Below are 25,402 nucleotides of genomic sequence, written 5' to 3'. Positions count from 1 at the left end.
GTAATTATTTCACCGATTTTCTGCGGTATTTTCCTTTGTTCAACTGTCAAAACCACCAAAAAATCTGTAAAATTTTTACCGAACAGTTCTGCTGTTGAGATTTCGGTGAAATTTCACAGAAATCTGCGATTTATTTTAAGTGTGTAGTTGATGCCTTATATCGTGTTCTGTTCATTCGTATTGCTCTTTTATTTTAGCGAAAATGCACTGCTAGAGGATAGACAAAATAATCAAAAAGTGTCTTCGAATGTAAAGTCATGTGCAAGCCTAAACATTTTTCACTGCAGCAAGTGCTGGCAGCGTTTGTTTACGAAAATAACAGCGTTGCTAAATCGTCTGGAAAAGTATTCGCACATCTCTTAATATAGGATCCCTAGAGAGGGGGTATGTTGGCACCGCTACCACCCGGCATCGAGAAACCCTGAGTTGTGCGCAACCGGCGCACGGAGCATCCGCTTCACAAACATCCGATGTTGTCGAAGCGAAATGGTAGCGAGCATAAACGTCAGTAACTGTGTTGCAGGGATGCCAGACATACAGACATTTGGTCTTGCATACAGACATTATACAGATTACAGACATTATACACACTTTTGATTAAAGTTACAGACTTTTACAGACATTCAGTTTAAAAAAAAAACTTTGGGCTGGAAACAGAATCCTGTTGGGCTTTCCAATTAAACTATTTTGGGCTTTCAAACAAAATCGTTATGGGGATTTCGTACGAAATTCTATAAGGTTTCCAAATGGTATCATTTTGGAATTCCGAGCGGAGCCTTTCAGGCTTTTGAACGGCATCCCTTTTGAGTTCCAAACAGAATCCTTTTAGAATTTCAAACGGAAAGATTCTTCGATTCCTTTCGGAAACCTAAAAAGATTGCATTCAGAAGTCCAAAATTAATCCATTCTAAAGCCATTCAAAAGTAAAAAAATACCATTAGGTTGCCCAAAAGATATCCGATCGTGCGGATTTTCAATCAGAATTATGTGAACTTCCGAACGTAATCCTTCTGAGTTCACTTACGGAATCTATTCGATTTTCTGAACGAAATTCTTTTGGGTTTTTGAAAGTAATCACTCTGGACTTTCCAAAGAAATCCTTTTGGACTTCCAAACGGAATTGATGGGATTCTGAACAAAATCATTCTAGAATTAAGAACGGAATACTTTTGGTCTTCCGAACGGAATCTTTTGGACTTTCGATTAGAGCGTTCTGGGCTTCTGAACGGAAGCTCTAACAGGATTTGTTTAGGAAGCGCGAAAGGAATCGATTCGAAAACCTAGAAGAGATCTTTCCAAAAGCCGAAAAGAGCTCCGTTCAGAAAACAAAAAAAGACGGTTTTTAAACCAAAAACAAGGCCTTTCTCTGAGTTTCAGAGCGAAATTATTTAGGATTCCGGAAGAAATTCTATTGGGCTTCCTAAACAGAATTCTTTTGGATTTCCGAACGAAACATTGTTGGGAAAAAATTACGAAATTATTTTGGACTTTACGAAAGGTATACTTTTGGAATTCCAAGTGGAGCCATTTGGGCTTCTGAATCTTGTTCTGAAGGCATCTTTCTGTTTCTGTAAAAGGGATATCCTTTTGGGATTCCAAAGCCTTAAAATGTTACGTTCGGAAGCCGAAAGGATCTTGTTCAAAAATGCAAAAATAGTTCCGTTCGGAAAACAAAAAAGCTCGAAAGACCAAAGGTTTACTCTGTTTGTAAACCCAAAAGATGTCCGTTTCGTTCTTTGAGTTTCTAAACGGATTTATTCCATCTGTGCCTCTCCTCCGAACTAAACTCTTTTGAACTTCCCAACGGATTCAATTAGAAAGTTGCGTATATATTATCAATTTATGCTAATGAACAACATACATATTGATTAGAACATTATTCAAAGCTTTGTAGTGGAATGTCTTCACTTAGCATACGACAAGAAAGTATTATCACCGACGAACCGACGTGTCACTGGCGCTCTCTGATTGTCCCACACTTTTTAACGGTCATTCGCTTTTGCGGGCGATCGCTCCTGTCAAATGAGCTAATACTTGTGACAGATATATGATACCAATATCACTGTACAGCATAAAATCATATGTCTGTCACCCAGAATCACGCTGGTATCACGATAGCACGATGATTTCCGTACCCTGCCCTTCGACCGTTGTATTGTACGAAACAGAACATAATTTGTTGTTTTGAAATGTCAAATACGCCGTTTGACATATAAAATAAAAACAAACATTTGCAAGCTGACTGAGTAAAATTCGTTTTTCCGCAATTCCGGATTATATTTTCCACAACATTGGCAAAATAATTATTCGTAATCCCATTATTTGCTACAATTATGCTCTGAAGATGTCTTTCCTATTGATTTTGCCAGTTCTTGGGTTGTTTCCGGGAAGATCTACCGTCACTTTTGCATGATAATCAATGGTTTGAGTTCTGCATCGTGTGATTTCGAACATTATGTGCAAGGATTTCATGGGTTTAATTGGAATGAGGTCTGGGGATTGGGAAGTATGCGGGATCTTTGATTTGCCATTAGTCAGCATCTACTTTTTTAGATGGGAAGAATGTTTTGTACAAATTCAAAATTGGATCTGTAGTGTTTGTAGAGGAGGGAGGAGGAGAGGAGGATCTCGTGGAGGTAAAAGTGGAGTGCAGAAATAAACGGTAGTCAGGGTGAAGTAAATAAGTGTTTAAAAAAAACCCGGAGTTCCGTGTCCGAATAAACCTGTTACAGGATTTATTACCCAATTGAACGGTGCTGGCTTTATCCTTCAAAATGTCCAAATGAATTAAACGATCAGTGCCGTTTGCACTGAGGGAAGATCCATTAATTACATAACGCAAAAATTGTCCATTTTCAACCCCTCTAAAAGTTTTTTCAAGTCTCTAAATTTTTTGTATGGATTGTCACACTACGGGCAACCCACCATCCCACCTCCAAGCGATAAGTAATTCATGGATGCTCAAATCGCCCCAAACCATAGAATAGAGTGATTAACGTCCGCAGAAATAATTGCCCAGCGGAATATTTGCAAGAACTCGCATATTTCTGCTAAAATACCTATACGAAGAATTGGAAAACAATGACGTTTTCATATCGACGAATAAACTGCTGACGCGAATTCACAATTTGTTAAAAAAATATGGGTAAATATTGTGTAATACTCATAAAAACTATAATAACAGTTTATGATTTTTCAAAACAAACTGTCAAATAGATAACAGTGGAAAGAAAAGATGTGTGTCATCTTGTCACTGTACGCGTACAGCGTGATACGAAAATCATTGTGCGGAAATCATATGTCTGTCGATAGTATAAGACATAACTCTGCTGCAATGTTAATACACGTAGGTTGGTGGCTGAGCTACGAAAACTTCGCGAGCCATTATAGTGGTGGCGATTCAAGAATGTTTCGTTTAAGATATTAGAAATAACTGAAAAGAAAATAATAATAAAACATGTATATCTTTTTTTGTTGTTATATTTGAATTAATATAGTTTCAAGCTGTTGCAAGACCGAAGCACTGCCCTGGAAATTGGTTTTATTAGGGTGGTCCAAAAAATAACACTGACTAAATCCTGAGTCAACCTTCCAAGTTATATGGATTTGACGTTCCACAAACAAAGTTTTAAATGATTTCCTTCCACAAAACAAAACAAAAAAGATTACCTTGAACATGTGGATTACCAGAACGAAACTCCATACTAATCTAGACTAGATCAAACGGTCTACAATTCACACCTCTATTACCAAATTTTGACAACTTTATCGACAGCTCGTTGCTTCATGCATATTATCAACTGTCCTCCCCAATAGTTTAGGCTCGTACCCAATTAGTGGGGTATCATCAATTTTCCTTCATCGATTTTCGGGGCAGGGATCAAAGCCTTGCGAGAACCCTTTCAGTTCGTTACACTTTTTGCCAACCATATTGAGCCAGACTAGGCCCAGGGTGAGAAATTCAAAGTGGCATTGAGATGGTGACAGAATCAAGGCGAAGGAAATCCTAACAGGTTTTTCAACGCCGCCAATGGACATCAATCATTTATTTTCCACGCACCAGTGGTATTTAGATGAATCGGTTTCATTATTGCTTTTTCAATAATTGTTCGAAATGGCATATTGATCCAAACGGTACAACACATTTTCCCATTGCGTGCCATAAGTTGTGATCCACGCTGTCAACTTTAATAAACTCATTACGACAGGAATGTGTTAATTAAATTTTTTTAATCACCGTAAACGAGAGGGATGCAAGCACTGCACTATGACCATAATTCCATAATCAGTTATTGGTGATGGCAGCGGTTGCGTCTGTGATTGGTCATCATCTTCTCGTTACTCACTTTCTCATCCTAGATATGATGGGGAGATAGATGCAAGGGGCATCCTTCAACTTTTTTATTTTACTAATTCGAAATTCGAAGTGCACATTGGTACAGCCTCTTGTTGCTGTTAAATAATGTGCCTGACTTTAAGTAAATAGATCAAAATGTAATTAGGCATTCAACGCTTCCACAATTACGACGTTTGCTACAAATGTGCATTGGCCCATCTCAACAGTGCATTTCAGACCACCTTCTGCCACATACTTAAGCGATACCAACTGCCAAGCAGAACGATAAATCACATAAGCTTCAGTTTTTTCTGCATATTCGACTGCCTTCTTAATAGTGTATGCTTTTTGTATGGAGTCAACTAGCAATCGTTTCACGCGGTGTGCGTATGTCAAGTTTTTCCTCTGGTTTGTTGTATTATTTTCATTTAATTTATTGCTTATCGTTAAGGCACTTGCTCTCTCGGAGGGAAATGTTGCAAATTGTGTTTGTGCAATTCAAGCTGGCTACGAGGCGAACTCAACCGGCAAGTTTCACATCTGCTGGAGGAGGAAAAACGCTCCACCACCAGAGATTTATGTATAATTACAAAAAGTGCCACATTACACATCCACAAAGTCCATATCTCTTCTCGATAGCTGCCGCTTCTGGAACGACGCATGTTGGAGTGAGGTATTTGGCGGTTTAATGCGATATTAATAAAGCAATAAGGTTCCGTTTTTTGCTGCCCACGAACCAGACCCGCTGGAAAACGGCCCCGGTGCGGTGTCAGCAGCAATCAGTTGATACAAAAAGGTACGAACAAATACGATAAATATTGTCTGTGGCCAAGCCTGATGAATTATTAAACAAATTACACGCGCACTTGACTCGAATTGGATTTAACTTTTTTTCTTTCATCTGTTGATGGAAAACTGTATATGGCGAGTTTCCTTTTCAGATGGTGTATGGCCCATAAAAAGCACAAAAAGCTTATATCTTTTTCGATTGTGTTTTTTTTTTCATGATCCATGTTGTATAACACGGGTTTTAGGATTTAGTTCAACATTCAAAAATTGATGCACCTGACTTCCAAATATTCCACCGTGCTTCATAATTATTCCTATTTTCTAGTTATGGGTTTGCGGATTTCTACTTGATATTCCGGATCTACCAGATGATGAAAATGATCGATGTTACCGATTTCATCACAACCCAAATTTTGAAAAATAATTTAAAATTACCAAGGTAGGTAGGTACATTCCATTCTATGGCACAGCCCGTCGTGGTAGTTTTTTTATTAGTCGCATGACAGAAAAAAATCTGTTTGTGTGAATGTATGTCTAGTTCGATTACGTGAAAGATAAAAAACCCAGATTAATCCACCTAGCGGTGATGGTGCCTTTCTCGTTTCTTGTGAGTGAGTAATTTCTTCGCACTTTTGGTATGAAACAAGTGTTTTGGCGATATCTTCTGTGCCCATGTTCCGATCCGGCCATGTGTTAATAGGAAGCAATGGGACATGATTCTGCGTCGAATGTTGCGAGTAAATCGGCCGAGAGTAAGTGCCTAAATAGAGAAAAAGAATTTTTCTTGTAAAAACTGGCCATAACTCCGAAGCTCATAGTCCGACTGGGCCGGTTTTCGATACGAAACAAGACAAGACAAGATTCCGCGTCGAATGCAACTTGTTGCGAGCAAATCGGTTGAGGATAAATGCCTAAGAAATGAAATGGATAAGAATAAGTGCCTGAAAAACCAGTGAGATTATTTTGCGCACACACATACACACATAGACATCACTTTAATTCGTCGAGCTGAGTCGATCGGTATATAACACTAAGGCTCTACGGGCTTCCTATAAAAAGTTCGTTTTTGGAGCGAACATATAGCCTTTAAGTAGGAGAAGGTGGGTAGACTTGATCCCCGGGGAGACTTGATCACCCCCTGTTTTATCGAGAACTAAAGTAGTTTTGTTCTAGCGTATTTTTTAGTATAGATCCTCTAGACAAATGACCTTTATGTGGTGAGTTATTTTTGGGTTGACAAACTTATTTATTCTGCAGGGCGGTTTGTATGTTTTGACCTTCCTAAAGATTTTTTTATTGGCCACGCGAAATTTGAATAACTTTTCATAACAATGACCAAATGCTTTCGTTTTTTTTTCACAGCACAAGGCCATAAATGTGCTTAATGATTTGTACTGGTGGAAATGTCAACATTCCATCAAAGTTTTAGAATATCTGGATTTGAAGTTATTGCCTCATTATGGGGACATTTGATCCCCCTTTAGTCACCCATACAAAAATTTGGCGAAAAAATTCAAAAAAATATAAATCTGTTCTCAGGCTTCTGATTTTTTTTGTAAATTTGACAGATTTGGCAGGAAACATTATTTATTGGGTAGATATCATAGAAAGAGGATCAAGTCTCCCCAAATTTAAAAATAACATGTGCTGTCGAATTCAATAACAAAAATCGTTCATGTTCGTTCATCAATTCGAAAATTGCGCGTGTTTTGAAGGAAAAATATTTAAAAAATCTGAGGGCACCTTTCTAATTTTAACAAAGCAAGCTCTTGAAGAGGGATCAATTTCCCCGAATATTTTAAAAGTAGACTTCTGACAGCACTCTAAAAAATCGATTATGTATCAATAACAACAATATTTTAAGGACTGTCATACATCAGTAAAGTTAAATACTATATTTCTTAGAGAGTCAGTGTGGAAATTGCGTATGTTTATTTATTTTTGGCCGTGATACATCGGAAATCAGAAAAGGGGATCAAGTCTACCCAGTCTCCCCTATACTTTGTATACAAGAAAGGCAAAAAGAATTTTGGTCATAACTTCTAAGCCCATAGTCCGATCGGGTCAATTTTCAATAGGAAACAATGGGACAGGATTCTGCGTCGAATGCAACTTGTTGCGAGCAAATCGGTTGAGAATAAATTCCCAAAAAGTGAGCTAGACTTTTTAATGTGCTTTTTTATGAAAAAAAGTATTTTGGCCATAATTTCTAAGCCCAAAGTCCGATCGGGTAAATTTTCAATAAGAAACAATGGGAAAGGATTCTGCGTCGAATGCAACTGCGAGCAAATCGGTTGAGAATAAGTGCCCAAAAAGTGACCTAGACTTTTTAATGTGCTTTTATATGGAATTTTTTTTTGGCCATAACTTCTAAGCCCATAGTCCGATCGGGTCAATTTTCAATAGGAAACAATGAGACAGGATTCTGCATCGAATTCAACTTGTTGCGACCAAATCGTTTGAGAATAAGTACCCAAAAAGTGAGCTAGACTTTTTAATGTGCTTTTTTATGGAAAAAAAAATCTTTTGGCCATAACTTCCGATCGGGTCAGTTTTCAATAGGAAACAATGAGACAGGATTCTGCGTCGAATGCAACTTGTTGCGAGCAAATCGGTTGAGAATAAGTGCCCAAAAAGTGAGCTAGACTTTTTAATGTGCTTTTTTATGAAAAAAAGTATTTTGGCCATAACTTCTAAGCCCATAGTCCGATCGGGTCAGTTTTCAATAGGAAACAATGGGACAGGATTCTGCGTCGAATGCAACTTGTTGCGAGCAAATCGGTTGAGAATAAGTGCCCAAAAAGTGAGCTAGACTTTTTAATGTGATTTTTATGAAAAAAAAGTATTTTGGCCATAACTTCCAAGCCCATAGTCCGATCGGGTCAGTTTTCAATAGGAAACAATGGGACAGGATTCTGCGTCGAATGCAACTTGTTGCGAGCAAATCGGTTGAGAATAAGTGCCCAAAAAGTGAGCTAGACTTTTTAATGTGCTTTTTTATGAAAAAAGTATTTTGGCCATAACTTCTAAGCCCATAGTCCGATCGGGTCAATTTTCAATAGGAAATAATGGGACAGGATTCTGCGTCGAATGCAACTTGTTGCGAGCAAATCGGTTGAGAATAAATTCCCAAAAAGTGAGCTAGACTTTTTAATGTGCTTTTTTATGAAAAAAAAAGTATTTTGGCCATAACTTCTAAGCCCATAGTCCGATCGGGTCAATTTTCAATAGGAAACAATGGGACAGGATTCTGCGTCGAATGCAACTTGTTGCGAGCAAATCGGTTGAGGATAAGTGCCCAAAAAGTGAGCTAGACTTTTTGCGCACACACACACACACATACACACACACATACACACACACATACACACACACATACACACACACACAGACATCACTCCAGTTCGTCGAGCTGAGTCGATCGGTATATAACACTATGGGTCTCCGGGCCTCCTATAAAAAGTTCGTTTTTGGAGCGAACATATAGCCTTTACGTATACTTTGTATACGAGAAAGGCAAAACAAACTAACGTTGGCAAAGTTATTGTATGAACTGTACAATTCCTACAAATTCCACTACTGCCATCAAGGATATGGGTCAAAATAGTGGAGTAGTGAAGTTGAATAGAATAGAAGCAAATCGTATTAGGATCCGAATCTTCCTCGGAAAAAAATCTTGTGTTGTTCTATCTTATTCGTCGACATAATTTTGACACGATAAATGTTATGACGACAAACAAGATGTGCCTGTCCAAATATAAGAGATTAGAGTTTCCCACATAACATATTACACCAAGCACAACCAGCTGTAGGATTAGGAAGCAGACAACTCAAATAACATGGCGTGTCGACGCCCGGAAACAAGACTGCCAAATTCTCCCCAGCAAGTGGTTAAACAATAGCTGTCGAGTGCCTCCTCGGCAGTAAGACTTCAACTTAGATAGATCAACAGTCGACCGACCGACAGTTGGCTGTTGCGGGCCTGCCGCCTGCCAGCTCTATCGAAGATGATTCAAGGCTGGATCAGATAAAACCATTCACTTTCATCGAAATCCAAGCAACAAAAACAACGGTTGACGGGAGGAGGAGTGGCGATTCGCTCGTCGTCTTTGTATAGCTGGCAAATAATCAACCGGCAGTTTCAGCCATGCGAGCTCTTTTGGATTTAGGCAGCCAATTTCGTGCATCTGCTGGATCCATAGCGAGAGAAAGGGACATTGTCTAACTTTGCGTCACTATCAGAAAATTGAGATTTGGTCATCTTTCGTAACGGCGACGGAAGGTTTTATTAAAGTATACATCCGGAGCTCTGTTCCATCATTCCATGTGAAATTAAGGCAGGTGCGCTATCTCTTCAGGTTGTTCAATAGGAAATGAATTCAACTGCATATAATTTTGTATTTATAACTCATGATGAAATAAACGGACTTACCCGTGTTATTTCAAGTTCTAGAAAGTACAAAATATTATTTTATAAGTTTTGTCTTTCTCGTACAACAAAGTTGTATAGATTCGACTCAACTAGACGAATTGAGCAAATGTCTATCCGTGTGTATGTGCGCGTGTGTGAAAAAAACATTAGCTAACTTTGCATTTAGATTGTCTCGACAGGTGCAAAACCTTATTAATCACTATTAAATTTGATTACGATAAGCCATTGCGTACAAATCTGTAAAGTAACTTAATGAAACTGTATCATAATTACTATTTTTTTTTATTTCGTTACAGGTAACTTCAACACCCACTAAGCTTTTACACAGTTCGTACCTTATATTTTGGTAAGTTTTTTTAAGGCAACTAAATGCGAAAACAAGTTACTACAGGGCATGGCCCCATCTGGAGAGAGATAATTTTCTTAGTCGATATAGGGCACTGTACGCATGGGCTGCAACATTTTTCCAATACCTTTGTTGCTATTTGTCTTGTGGTGTGATTCCATCAACACGTGTTTACTTTTCACATCGATGGTACTAAATGTTGATAAATTTGTGGTATAGATTGAGGAGTCTCAATCAAATCTAAGGACAATGAGTGTTGAGTGTAATTTATTATATTCCAAATCATCATAGATTTACTTTTACTATAGAATTTGCAACAGATGCGAAACATCATGAAATCAGTTTAGGATGTATTTACATACAAAAATACAAACTAGCCCTCGTTTCCCAGATTGATCCATTAGATGGGGAGAAGAGCCCGCCATTTATCCACGAAATGTTAACAATAGGAAGTTGACAATCCCATTCTTCCTATCCAAACCGCTTCAATCGGGTGCCTTGATGGTACTTTTATATTATCATATGGTTTCAATATTATATATACAATGGAATTATCTCAACAAATTTCCACATAATTGTACTGGTTCGGCGAGACCGTCTCCTCAATAGCAGCATGCTTTATATAAGTTGTTGTCTTCAAGGATAGAAAAGCCAATTAGGTTGAATTCCCCTTTTTTGTATGTATGCAATTACAAAAATAACGTTTAAATAAAACATGATTTACTATCTCTCAATGACAATTACAATCTCCCAGGTGAACCTGTGGAGAATTTTTCGTACAGGTATAATCCGTTTTTATCAACACGGTCCGTGAGTTTCAGTTGATAAAATCGGAACAGTGACATAATCGGAATAATTTTCTTAGACGATTTTTTTAAGCTAAAATTTTAGTAAAAATGATTTATTGCTTGTAAAGTGTGAGATTTTCAGGTTCTAACATTTTTTAATGCTAAAGGACTGTCCATAAACCATGTAAACATGCTAGTGGGTGGAAAGAGTTAGTGAAAAGACATAGAAAATATATATTTATCATCAATGGTTCAAATGGTATTATCAATGGTTCATCAAAGGTTCCTGACAAGTACGGAGTGTATCAAGGGAACGTCCATAAATGATGTTACGGAAAATTAATCATTGTCAATCCCTCCTTCATTCATTGTCCCACTTTTTGTATGAAATTTCATATAAATGGATATGAGTAGTCACACTTTTAGAAACCCTCTCCCTTCCTCTCCTCCGCGTGACGTAATTTATGAACGTTTCCTAAGATAAGGTGGCATCCGTTGATAACATAACAATAAATTTGAAAATATTTGACCTCCTTAACCCTTTCGGGTCGGATGGGTTATATATGCCAAGCGTTTGAGATTGGCTGTGAAAAACTACCGAAGAGAACTAGGTCCCCAGTTTCTTCAGCAAAAATGTTTTTTTTTACCATTCCATTTATTTATTAGGCTAAAATGTTTGATTAAAAACTCTACGGAGCCGAAAACATTAGAAATAATACTACAAATTATTCCAAAGAAGTTTCAGAAGTATCTTGTATGCGGGATGTCTTCTTTAGTGGAGATCGCTCGCCCGATCCCACAGTTGTAAAGTGTTCCCGTCGTTGAGTTGTCGCTAGTTTCTTTTCCTCTTCTTCCTCTTTCATCTTTCTATGGAGGTCCGTGTAGCCCATGATTCCCTTCTTCACAAACCAGATCCGATCCGTTTTGTTTTTGAAGAATATTGTTTTCGCTAACTTCTCGCGTTCTACCATCGAATCCGGTATCTCGAATGTTTCCGTTCGATCAGTTGAAGCGGCATCCAGTTCAACTACATCTTCCTCTGGCACTTCAATGATGATATTTTTCCTTGCTTCCGCTGCTGTTTTTCCGCTTGCTGCTTCGAAGCCGGTCCATTTTCCTTCATTTTTGTTTCCTTCTTTCCCGCTGTTTGTTCCTTTTGCTGATTCACTTTATTCCTTTGTGGACAAGCATCCTTTCGATGACCTTCAGCTCGACACAGAAAGCATTTGTTCCGCAAATCCTGGTAGAACACCATTCCCTTCCAGTTCGACACTTCGAGTGAAGGAGGAATTTCCTTCTTCACATCGATATACACACCTCTCACACCGGTGTACAAATGATCCAGGCCAATGTTTGGCGGGAATTTTTCCCGAACCACCCGATCAACTTCTCCATACTCCGTAAGTCGCTGTTTTAAATCGTTATCCGGTAATTCTGGTGGCAAATCAAACACTCTGATATATTGTACATTGGTACCGGCAACCGTTATGTTGACTTCCACAGACATTCCACTGGCATAGCTGAATTTTCGCGGCTCCGTATTCTTCGTAGACAAACTTCACAAACAGCGATCGATCCAGTGCTGTTTTGTATACCGTCTCCATAAGCGATACATCAGTATCCAATTGTCGTAAAAATCCAGCAATCTCCACCCATGTCAGACGGGGAGCGCTTGGCGGAAAACGAAATTGGACTGTATTGACAATCATTTCGCACGTTCTAATCGCCTGCAGTGGAGGGAACCGTACGAACAAGAACGAATAAGCGAAACAAGCAAAAATGTTTATCAGGATGTCGGCTACCCAGGAAAAATATTGAAGGTCAAGATTGACCTGAAGACCTAGATATCCAAAACCTTTGGAAGATTTTGCTTCTGACAGCTTGCAGATGAAATATTTGGATCCCATACCGCACATTGTTTAATAAATCTGAACACTCAATCAAGTTTAGTCATCTTGATCGTTGAGACAGTGATCAGTTTTCTGGAATACGAGATGCTCAAGGTTCTCCAAAACGTTTTCGAATTCAGCCCACGGTATCTACCAAATCAACCAAGGCTTATGCAAAGTCATCATCATCGTCATATACCCAATCCAGTCCAATAGGCACATGCGCATCATTTAAATCCAGTTTTCTCAATGATGGTCAAGGTATTCCAAAACGTTCCCAAGTTCAACCCAAAGTATCTACCGGACAACCAAGGCTTCATGCAATGTCCTCAACATCGATATGTACCCAACATGGTTCAATAAGCATGTGCGCACCATGCAAACTCAATTCTCTTGAATTTGAGATGTTCAAGGTACTCCAAAACATTCTCGAGTTCAGCTCAAGGTATCTACCAGGTCAATCAATCAAAGTTTTTGCAATGTCTTTGGCAATATCCAATAGGAATAATGTAAACACAATTTTCTGAAATACGAGGTGTTCATGGTTACATCCGGTCCGGTCTAGAATATTTTCGTTTGGGAAACATTGTAGATTCCCTGGGCATGGCGTTCCCTTTGTACTATGCTCACAAGATACATACTCATGCAATGGCGGGCATAGAAAAGCTTTTAATTAATAACTGAGGAAATGCTAATAGAATACTAAGTTGATAAGCCGGCCAAGTTCCAGTTGGAATGTAGAGCCATTGCAAAAGAAGAAGAAGCAGATGTCCAAGGTCCTCCAAAATTATCTTGAGTTAAGATCAAGATATCTATTAGATGCACTAAGGAGGTGTTTGTGTCGAACAATTTTGCTGCGAACTTTTTTGTTGAGGCGTATAACGGACTTGGACGATTGCATAAAACAATACGACTTCCAGAATATTTTAGCCAACCGTAATGGCCTGCAATGGTTCTAGCTAGTAATGATTAAAGTCATATAAGCTAAATGGTTCCACTAGGGTGTCATATCTAACATCATTCATAAGTTGGATCATTGGATAGGTCAAAGCCGTTTTGAAAATTCGGTAGTGAAATGATCTGAGATCCATGAAGTTTTGAAGAGATGTAATAAAGTCGGTATTGAGATGTGGAACAAAAATTCTTGGAAAATTGTTCGAAAAGACTATCAAAGTAACCGTGACAATATATTTGTATGGCATCATTTGTTGTTAGGATTCGATATCGAGTCTTAGAACATCAACTCATGGAGGGTCTACTGTAGCTTTTAAGTGATATTTTACCAGCTCGATGGAATTGCTGGAATGTTTGTGATGTTATGCTCGGATATATCATTTAGGACTTGGTTGAACGGGTAGATCACATGTCCGGAACTGATTTGAACTCAAGGATGTTTTGGAGAAACTGAAAGGCCTATAGTTGCGTGTAAAAGTAATGAGTAAAATCTTATCGGCTCAATGTACCTGCGAAGATGTTCAACGATGCACGAATACGTCTTTCAAGGCTTGGTTGATCGGGTATATCACATAAACTCCAGGGCGTTTTGGAGACCCTGAAATAGTTTACGTTTACTTTTATGCAGAACTCGATCAATTTATGTCTTATGATCACATAGATATTTTTGGACATAAATCCTAGCTTAGGAGATTTTGTTTGTAGACATTAGGGTGGCTCAAAAAACACTTTTTCAATTTTTTTGATGGGCCGCCCTCTTATTCGGTTCATTTGATGCCCTGTTGCTCTGGACAAAATTTCAGCCAAATCGGTTAACGTTTTGGCAGTGCTAAGCTCGTTGGAAGTTTATATGGAAAAATGTATGCAGAAACATCCAAAAACAGTGATTTGCAGTTGGACGGCACAATTTACGATAAAGAACTATGATACTCATTCAGTTCTTGTAAAATAAAATACAGAATGTTATGCTGAAAACCGCGAGAAGATTAGAGTTTATTACGCAAAGATATTAGCATTTTACTGGAGTGTTGTAGGGGTGAATTTATTTCTTTTCAAAGGTAAAAGAAACGAAATTTGCTCAAACCGCACAGCAGAGAAATGCTAATAACTTAGCCGGGCAAACTCGAATCTTCTCGCGGTTTTCTACATAACAGTATCATAGTTCTTCATCGTAAGTTGTGTAGTCCAACTGCAATTTACTGTTTTTGGATGTTTCTGCATACATTTTTCCATATAAACTTCCAACGAGTTTAGCACTGCCCAAACGTTGACCGATTTGGCTGAAATTTTGTCCAGAGCATCAGGGCATCAAATAGAACCGAATAAGAGGGCGGCCCATCAAAAAAATTGAACGAAGTTTTTCCCATACTAATTTGAGCCACCCTAGTAGACATATTTCCTAATGCATTCGAGGATATGCACTCCAGAACAGTTTGGACGGCCTAGAGCATCCGAAAAAGTTTCTCAACGATTTTTCGGTTATTTCAGAACATCAGATAACAATGTAATCCTTCGTCCTGAAGTAATAAAGTGCAAACAAACCCGCATCTTGTCTCTTTTATTTCGATGGGGAGAAGTCGGTAAAGAGAAACCTTGTCTTGTTAGTTACGGCTTTTTACCGCTAGTGCTTGAAATACTATAAATACAACATTTGGCCAGACACTAACCCAAGTTATTTAATTTTAAAAGCTAAATCTCTAAAAAAAATGATTGAATTTTCTTGTTGATAAAAACGGAATAATTTTGTTGACGAAATCGGAGCGTGACAAAATCGGAACGTGATAAAATCGGAACATATCTGTATTACGAAATGTTTTCTCCTTACCATGGGCGGCAATCGAACCCACACTCCAGCACGTCCGCACGTCCTGGTTGTGGGCGGCTTGGTAAGTGGAATGGAAACCACCATGCCAAGACAGGCCTGCCGTTGCCGATAAACAAATAAATTAATCGTCATAATCAAGATCGTGAATTCTGTTTCAAGTTAGAAACTTAGGAATCTAGGAATTTCGGAATTTAGTAATTTAGGAATTCAGGAGTTCAGAAACACAAGAATTTAGCAACTTGGAATTTAGGAATCCCTGTATTTATGAATTTAAGATGCAAGGAACTTTAGGAACTTAGGAACTTAAGCATTTAATAGTTTAGGAATTCAGGGGTTCAGGGACTTGAGAATTTACAATTTTAGAAATTTAGAAGTTTATGAATTTATCAATTTATGAAATTAGGTGTTCTGAAATTTATGAATTAAGGAATTCACGAACATAGAAATTTAGGAATTTATGAATCTAAGAAATTATGAATTTGGAAATTTAGAAATTTACGAATTTAGGAATTTATGAGTTGAGGAGTTTAGGAATTAGGGAATTTAGTAATCCTCAATGAATACCTCCTAGAGTTCTTCCAGAAAGTCTTAATGAAGCTCGTTTAGGAATTCAACCTGATGCTCTAAAGAAATCCATCGTGAAGTTCCTCCAGGATTCCATTCAGGAGAATCCCGCAAGAATTACTCCTGCAGTTCTTCTATGAATTCCTTCTGGAGTTCAACCAAGAATTTCTCCTGAATTTCCTCTCCTGGAATTAACTAAGGAATTCCCCCTGAGGAGCCCATAGCAATTCCACCCTGAAGTTCTTCCACAAATGTGTCATTCCTCCAGGAATTCCTTCACGAATTCCACAAGAAATTCCTTCTAGAGCTCTTACAATAACTCCACCCAGAGGTTTTTGAGAGTTCCTTCGAAAATCACCCTGGAGCTCCTCCAGTGATTCCTTCTTCGATTCCATCAAAAATTCTTCTCGAGACCCTTTAGGAATGTCTCCTGAAGCTCTTCCAGGAATCCATCCTAAAGTTCCACATACGCATATCCTATTTGACTTCCTGTAGTTGCTTTAGTTACTACACGAATTCATCTGAGGTTCCTCCACTTTTTTTCTGGAGTTCTCCTTCGTGTTTCCACATGAATTCCTCCAATGAGTAGTTAAAATAGTAGAAAACTATATCAAACCAATATAATGAAACATATCTGTTATGAATATGATAAAATATTTACTTGAAACGAATGGCAGTTACTGCATTATATTAACAGTTGTGATTTATATCTGTAATTTGAGATAATTTTGTTTTGACAACTTGGTCGGGTTTGCTCGTATTTTGTGGGAAATTCTTCAGAATTCCCGCGGAGGAATATTCTTCGTAATGTTTTCCATGGAATACTTACTTGATACTTGATGGGCTACAGCTCTTCGATGAACCTACGCCGAATGGAGTATCCTTCTCCACTGTACTCGATCCTGGGCCAATCGCTTCCAGTCACCCTGAACATTGAGAGCCTTCAGGCCCTCTTCAACTGCAAAAAGCCATCGTTTACGCGGCCTTCCACGAAGCCTGCGGCCTCTTCCGGTTTTTTTTTAATAAATATTATCTTCACTTGACGTTTTTCCGGCATACAAGCAACGTGTCCAGCCCACCGTAGTCTGCCGTGTTGTATAAGCTTAATAATATCCAGCCCTTTATAGCCCCTGGTACAACTTGTGATTCATGCGACGCCGACAGATACCGTTCTCCTATTTACCGCCAAGTATTGTCCGCAGTATCTTACGCTCAAACACTCCGAAAGCTCTCCGATCAGCCTCCTTGAATGTACATGTTTCATGGCCGTATAAAGCCACCGGGAGAATCAGAGTAGTATACAGCGCGAATTTTGACTTCGTTTGCTGACTACGAGACTTAAGCTGGTTACAAAGTCCGTAATAAGCCCTATTTGCAGCTGAAATTCGCCTCTTCACCTCGCGGGTAACATCATTATCGCACGTCACTAATGTTCCAAGATACACAAATTCTTCTACCAATTTTTCACCATCCAGCACCATTTCACTACCACCACCACTAATGAACCCACGTTGATTGCCAGCGACCATGTACTTCGTTTTGCTGGTATTGATCGTGAGTCCAATCCTCGCTGTCTCCCTCTTAAAAGGCGCAAAAGCCTCTTCCACGGCACGGCTATCAATCCCGATAATATCGATATCGTCCGCAAATCCCAGGAGCATATGCGATCTTGTGATAATGGTACCGCTTCTTTGCACACCAGCTCTCCTAATCGCTCCCTCGAGCGCTATATTGAACAGTAGATTCGAGAGTGCATCACCCTGTTTTAATCCATCTAAGGTAACAAATGACGTCGATATTTCATCCGCAACCATTACACTTGATTTCGATCCGACCAACGTTGTACGAATCAGCCGTATCAGTTTCGCCGAAAAACCATGTTCTAGCTTAATTTGCCATAATCCATTCCGTTTCACTGAATCGTACGCCGCCTTGAAATTTATCAACAGATGATGTGTCTGCAAGTTGTACTCCCGGAATTTATCAAGGGTCTCAGGGTAAACATTTGATCTGTCGTTAATCGGCCCTCTCGAAAACCTGCTTCGTATTCGCCGACGAAGGACTCTTCAAGCGGTCTCAATCTGTTGAACAGAATACGGGACATAATTTTGTACGCCGTGCTTACCGCTCCATAGATCGATGATGTTGTCGCTAACGTTGATTGCACTTATCCGGTCGTCGAGCTTCTGGCGATACTCAGCCGATATTCCTTTCGCCGACAATCGCTTGATATTGTAACGCATCATTCGCTGTGATCTTTCGTCGATACAGTTGACAACCGTGATCAAATTTTACTGACAAAGAGGTAGTGATCAGAATTCGGACCTCTGAATGTCCACACATCGATAACATCCGAGAAATGGAGCCCATCCACCAGAACATGGTCTATCGGGTTGCAAGTTTCACCATTTGGGTGTCTCCAGGTGTGCTTTCGGATGTTCTTTCGTGCCAAGTAGGTGCTACTGACGGCCATCCCTCTGGCAGCAGCGAAATTTACTAGCCGTAGGCCGTTGTCATTGGTAGCGGAGTGAAGGCTCTCCCTACCGATTATGGGACGGAAAAAGTCCTCTCTATCGACCTGAGCGTTAGCGTCTCCGATAACAATTTTCACGTCATGCTTTAGACACATTCCATAAGCTTTGTCAAGACATTCATAAAACGTGTCCTTCACGTCGTCGAATTTATCGTTTGTCGGTGCGTAAACGTTGATTAGGCTGTAATTGGAGAATTTGCTCCGTATCCTCAACAGTCAACACATACAGTCACTCTCAAAATTGAGCGTACAGTATGGATTAGTTGACTACATTCGAAAATTTCAAAGGAAATTAAATAGTAAGCTCGGTTGTTTTAATGCATTTCAATATTCATCCCTTCCTTCAATGTATGCGTACATAAAATTGTTGAAATTGTTTCTCAAAGTTCATTTATTTGAAAATAATCTCAAAACACGCCTATTAGATGTGACAAAATTGAGCGTACAGCGAATTTTTCTCTATAAAATTTCTTGTTATAAACACGATTAATGTATTTTGATATTGTTTTTCATGATTATATTTATAATAATAAACATCCGCTACTTAAACATTCAATGTTTTGAAATTAAACCATGTTTTGATCAAAATGGCGAACAAATGAGAAGTAAGAACATTGCTTTTTAACAATTCAATGCCTGTGGGCAAAATAAATGCTTTAATTTGTATGTTTCACCGGCATCGTATCTTATATATGATAGCTAATCGAAATCGAGCGAGACATACGATTAATTTGTCAAAATTCAGTCGGTAAATGATGAAATGTTATGAAATGTAGTTAACATGGTGTGTATCAGTGGAGAACACTCAACGGCTGCAGGTGTTCATTAACAGATGCCTGCGGTATATAATTCGGGCCTGGTGGCCTCACAACTGGATCTCAAACAACGAGCTCCATCGTCGTTGTCACCAGAGGCCGATAACAACAGAAATTCGGGATCGGAAGTGGGGCTGGGTCGGCCACACTCTACGTAGGGGCGGAAACGAAATCTGTAAGCAAGCATTAGACTGGAACCCAGCGGGACATCGCAGCAGAGGCAGACCCAGAGGCTCATGGCGGAGAAGCCTCAATAAAGAAATAAAAGAAGTCGACCGAAATCTAACCTGGCAACAGGTTAAAGCGATAGCCGGGCATCGCTCAGGATGGAGATCTTTCAAGTCGGCCCTTTGCACCACCGGAGGTGTACAGGATCCATAAGTAAAGTAAAGTAAAATGATGAAAACAGATGTAAACATACAGAGAAAACGACAAATGTTAGGAATGACATAATTCAAATTTAGTATGTCTTTAACTTAAATTTGTTTTAAAGCTCGATTATTGTGTCAGGTCTTTCATTAAGAGTAATATTATTGAATCCAATCATTCACAGTCATATTCTAAAAGTACAAGGTGCATGTTAAGGTACCGAACATAAAAACAGCTTTTCAACCCCGTAGAGCACTTCTGATTGAATATTGAAAAGATAGCTTAAAATCGTAATTTCATGATTAAACTTGGATTGAACTCCACGGTCTGTTACCATAAGAGATACAATTGGATGATTTCCATGTGGCGAGTAAAAATAAACTTTTTTAAGAGTTCGCCGGCTTATTTAATGATATCTTGGTGAATTTAAATGATTCAACCAAATTTGTTCATACGGTGACTGAGCCTTCAAATATGAAATGACATCTTATAATGTATCCCTGTGCTGCTCTTTTAGTAATATTATTATTAATGAGTGTCCTGAGCTTATAAGCTACCTATACATCGACTGTTAAATAAAATTATACTTAATTTGAAATATGCCGTTCCCAACATTTGTCGTTTTCTTTGTATGTTTACATCTGTTTTCATCATTTACCGACTGAATTTTCCCAAATTTATCGTATGTCTCGCTCGATTTCGATTATATATCATATATAAGACACGATGCCGGTGAAATCCATATCTTAAAGCATCTAGTTTGCCCAGCAGCATTGAATTGTTAAATAGCATTGTTTATACATCTTAGTTGTTCGCCATTTTGATTAAAACATGGTTTAATTTCAAAACTTTGAATGTTTAAGTAGCGGATGTTTATTATTATAAATATAATCATGAAAAAACAATATCAAAACACATTAATCTTGTTTATAATAAGAAATTTTATAGAAAAACATTAGCTGTACGCTCAATTTTGTCACATCTAGTAGGCGTATTTTGAGATTATTTTCAAATAAATGAACTTTAGAGAAAAAATTTCAACCATTTTATGTACGCATACATTGAAGGAAGGGATAAATATTGAAATGCATTAAAACAACTGAGCCAACAATTAAATTTCCGTTGGAATTTTCGAATATATTCATCTAATCCATGCTGTACGCTCAATTTTGAGAGTGACTGTAGATTCGTCCGCTAATGAGTTTCTACCGCTTTATCTGGTTGCCCATCGCTACGAAACCAACTCCATGCTCTGCTTTTCCGCCGCCGCTGGACGATGGGCCACACCGGAGAATTATAGGAGGCAAAAATTGAAGATTATATTTTAGAAACAAAATGTCTTCAACAAAGTCAAAGCTTATTATTAAAGCTTTATTTTGACGTTTGTTAAAATAGGGTGGTCCCACTACATTTTGAGTTAAAATTTTTAACTTCTATATTTCTAATTTTAGCATTGTACGATGTTCTAGAAAATTGTTCCTTATTAAATTTTAAGGCACTTTGCTGAAAAAACCATTTTTGTTATGATTATTTCAAATAATAATGTTAGGGTGACCCAAAAAATCAATATTTTGATTGTAACTTTTTAATTTTTATTTTTATCGAAGTGACATCTAATGCAAAGTTTAAGAGCATAAAAAAATGCATGCTTTGGTTAAGCAACCGAGTTAATACATTGGTGAATTGCAGAGATATCACTGTTTTTCTTGAAAAAATCCACCATTTTCAAATGACTGTATTTTTGAATGAGGGAAAAGGGGGATCTATTTCTCTCTGGGTTAGACAGAGGAAGGGCTAAGGATTACTCTGCATATTTTGAAACTGGGGAATTTGGGGGAATTTGAGGTTTTTCCATCATTTTGAAAAATGGCTTTTTGCTTGAGCTTGAGCTTGATTGACTGCTCGTAGTTGCTACTCCATTATGACCAGATCAGCTGTTCTTGCCCAGGGAACCAACAGATGTTTGCTTGGGACTAGCACACATCTTCAATGTACAAGTACTGGTGATCTCATTTGTTAGGTCATACTGGCGCCTGCCACGTCAGAATGCAAGTCAATGTAGGGAAGGGGGAGGAAATGATGATGCAATAACTCGCCCACTGCAAGCCGAATATACCTCTGCACTTGCCACGAGTTCATGCGGAATTTGTTGGAATTTCTGGGTTAGGTTGGAGAGGCAGAGGTCCGTCTTGGTTAACGAGCTGCCAATGTGATAGATAGGAGAAGGTAACTGATGGAATTTCTAATTTGATGTAGGAAACGAGCTCTATAGTTCATTTCCAATTCTAGCAGATTACTGTTAGAATACTCAAGTTGAAGGTATAGAAATAGTAATGGAAACGGTATGGAAGTCCATTTCGAGTTTTAGCGATTGTTAGAACATGAGAAATAAAGAGAAAGATACAAGGTAGGAGAATGGAACGGACCTGGGATTGCACCCACGACCTCCTGCGTATGAGGCAGAAGCAGTAGCCATATGACTACCAAGCCCGCTTTGATGAAAAATGGTTTTTTATACGAGGAAAACAAAATTATTAGTTCTAGAGTCTATCCGGTATCTGTTATATGCGATAAACTGTTAATTCAAATCACCAGATCATTATCAAGACAGGTTTTACCGGAAACTTTTCTACATCAACGAGAATATGTTCCAAATTTCCGCTGAAATTTCAATTTGTGTTGAATGTTGGTCAGCGACACGCGACGCTGTTGCAAAAATATCGACGGCGGCAGCGGCGCACACCCCTATTCATGAGTTAATAAAGTGTACGCCTACTAACATTTTGTTTTTGACGAATTGGGCGGAATTTTCGGTTTTACAACACTTCTAGAACTGATTATTTTGATTTCCTCGTACAAAAAGTCATTTTTTAAAATGATGAAAAAACCTCAAATTCCCCAAAATTCCCCAATTCCAAAATATGCAATAATTTGCCCTTTTTTGTCTAACTCATGGAGAAATGGATCCCTCTTTTTCCCCCATTCAAAAATACAGGCATTTGAAAATATCGGATAAAATAATGAAAATATCGGGAAAATATCGAAGTGATATCTCTGCAATCCACTCGGTTGTCTAACGTGCATATATAAAACATTGATACTTTGTACAAGACGTTTTTTTAATAAAAATTAAAACTAAAAAGTTACAATCCAAATATTGATTTTTTAGGCTTACTCTAACATTATTAATTGCAATAACCATAACAAATGATAGAAACGACATACAACAATGTTTTTTTTTTTCAGCAATGTGCCTCAAAATTAAACAAGGAACAACTTTCTAGAACATCGTACAATGCTAAAATTAGAAATATAGAAGTTAAAAATTTTATCTCAAAATGTAGTGGGACCACCCTATTGTAACAAACCTCAAAATAAAGCTTAAATAATAAGGTTTGACTTTGCTGAAGACATTTTGTTCCTAATAAATCATCTTCAAGGTGAAAATATTTTTTCCTTCTAATTTCCCGGCGTGGCCCGCGGCCACTCCAACCTTTTGCAGTTCACGAGCCAGAAGGCTCACTCGTCCAGGTTCATTTGGGGTCGGTTCCCAAAAATAAGTTTGACGGTAAATTCCAAATTTAAAAATTCGCTTTTCTATGATATTTTCTTCTCACATTTGCAATCCTAAAAGTTTGAACCGACGTGATCAGTGGCGTGAGTTATTCCCAAAATTCCTGAATGAACTCCTGGAGTAATTCCAAGAGAGACTCAAAGATGAATGTTTGAAGAAATTCAAGGAGGAGCTCCAGGAGGTATTCCTGAAGTAACTCCAAGATTAAATCCTGAAAGAACTTCAGAAGGAAATCCTGGAAGAGCTCCTGAAAAATCAAGGGAGAAATATTTGGAAGAACTACAGGAGTAATTTCTGGAGGAGCTCCAAGATGAATTTTCGGAGAAACTCCAGAAAGGAATACTGAAGGAACTCAAACAAGAATTCCTGGAGGAACTGCAGATAGAATTTCTTCAAGAACTCTTGAAAGAATCACATAAGATTCACCCTCAATTCCTATAAGAACTCATTCTAAATTCCCCCAGGAAATAATTCTGAACTCCCACAGGAATTCATTCTGATATCCCCAGGAATTTATTCTAAATTTCCCCAAGAATTCATTCAGAATTCCCCCATATATTCATAAATCCCCCAGGCATTTGCTTGGAATTCCCAAAGGAATTCATTCTGAATTCCCCCAGGAATGCATTCTGAATTTCCCCCCGGAAATCATTCTGAATTTCCCCAGGAATTTTTCCTGGAGTTACTTCAGGACTTCCTTGTTGGAGATCTTTCAGGAGTTCGCCCACGACTTTCTCCAAATATTCTTCTTGAAGCAGAAATTTCTCCTGGAGTTCCTCCAGGATTTCCTTCTGAAGTTCCTAGAAGAATTCCTACTGCAGTTCCACAAGGATTTACTCTTACTGTTCCTTCAAGAATTCTTCCAGGGATTCCTCCTGGCGTCTCATCGGCAATTCTTCTTAGACTTCCTTCGAGAATTCATCCTGGAGTTTATCAAGGAATTCCTGCTGGAGTTCCTGCAGGAATTCTACTTGGGGTTTATCCAGGATATTTTTTGAGTTCCTACAGATTTGGTTGTAAAAACGACTGAAATCTGGATGCTCAAAGTTGCCGTTCCACGTTTTTTGCAACCTTGGTACTTCACGATACAAATCTTGGCTCAGTACTTGTAGTGTTGTAAACAATCTAAGCATCGTGTACAGCAGTATAACTTCGACTCACACAATCTTCCAGACTCCGTTTAACTTGATGGCGGACAAGGACGCAGATAAGCATAGTGGCAATTTCACTAACTTTTGGGTTTATGATGAGTATCACATTCACATAATACAGAATGATGATTATGATAGTCTTCTATCACTGCTTTTTTCATGGTGTGTAGTCCAGATGGCTAGCACGTCAGTCGAAAAGCGATACTTTAGGTTCAATTCTCGTCTTCGGCCAAATTTTTTTTTGCAAATAAAGTTGGCGAAGTATATAAAGCATCGTTCCTTGACGGAAATTTAAAAATAGATTCTATGTAGACACAAACACATATCTAGTTCTTTTTTCTCGTGACCAGTGACCTAATGAAATGGCTTGCTATATTGACTTAATGCAATCTGTGCATGGGCCTCAGCTTAATGCAATCTTTGCATGAAATTCGTGCAAGATTGTCATAAAATTGGGCGTATTAATCCCATATAGAACGTTCTTTAGATACCTACTTCTTGATAAAACATTCTAATACTTCTTGTATTATCAATAAATTATCAACTTTGCAAATTGCAGAGAACATATCTTTTTGGATGAGCTTTGATAGAAAACTCTGAATAAGGAACTTCCAAAAGTATATTTTAGTGAATTTACTGAAGAATCCATGGAAAAATGTTTGAACCTTTAAAGATATCCCTGCAGGATAATATTTCAAGTGAAATTTGATAAATTGGGTAATACCCTGTCAAACAGATTTCTGCAGCATTTTCAGTGTTTTTACTTCAAAACAAATTTCTTGAAAAACTCCAGGAAGAGTTCTGTGTTAAATTTCATCAGAGAATTTCTGTCTCATTTAATAGACAATTATAAGAAATCTAGAAAATTTCGGGGAGGGATTCAAAGGAACAATAAAGGATCTTAAGAGTAAAATAGGGAGAGCAGTTATCTATATTGTATTCCCAAAATTCCTAATGAAATTTCGAAAAAAAAATCGAGCAGCACCCAGATATATTTCTAAAAGAACATTTCAATGAACATCGAAAGGAAATCAAGT

General features: G+C 38.2%; 1 protein-coding gene across 8 annotated transcripts in view; it reads left to right on the top strand.

Moving 5' to 3' along the window:
• The window catches only part of LOC134205576 (monocarboxylate transporter 12-like), a 471,854-nt gene that overhangs the window by 369,109 nt on the left and 77,343 nt on the right, over nucleotides 1-25,402 (top strand). Inside the window, exons 1-2 of one of the 8 annotated variants that reach the window (XM_062680940.1) lie at nucleotides 4,787-5,009; nucleotides 5,077-5,132. The exons of the other annotated variants lie outside the window; for them this stretch is intronic. Of the exons in view, the coding sequence (XP_062536924.1) occupies nucleotides 4,810-5,009; nucleotides 5,077-5,132 (256 nt within the window). The 5' untranslated portion in view covers nucleotides 4,787-4,809. Of the gene's footprint in view, nucleotides 1-4,786; nucleotides 5,010-5,076; nucleotides 5,133-25,402 lie in introns of those variants that run through there. 8 annotated transcript variants of the gene reach the window in all.

This window comes from Armigeres subalbatus, chromosome 1 (genome assembly GCF_024139115.2).
Source record: "Armigeres subalbatus isolate Guangzhou_Male chromosome 1, GZ_Asu_2, whole genome shotgun sequence".
In the NCBI taxonomy this organism is placed as follows: domain Eukaryota; kingdom Metazoa; phylum Arthropoda; class Insecta; order Diptera; family Culicidae; genus Armigeres; species Armigeres subalbatus.
This window is presented reverse-complemented; position numbering and strand designations above follow the sequence as displayed.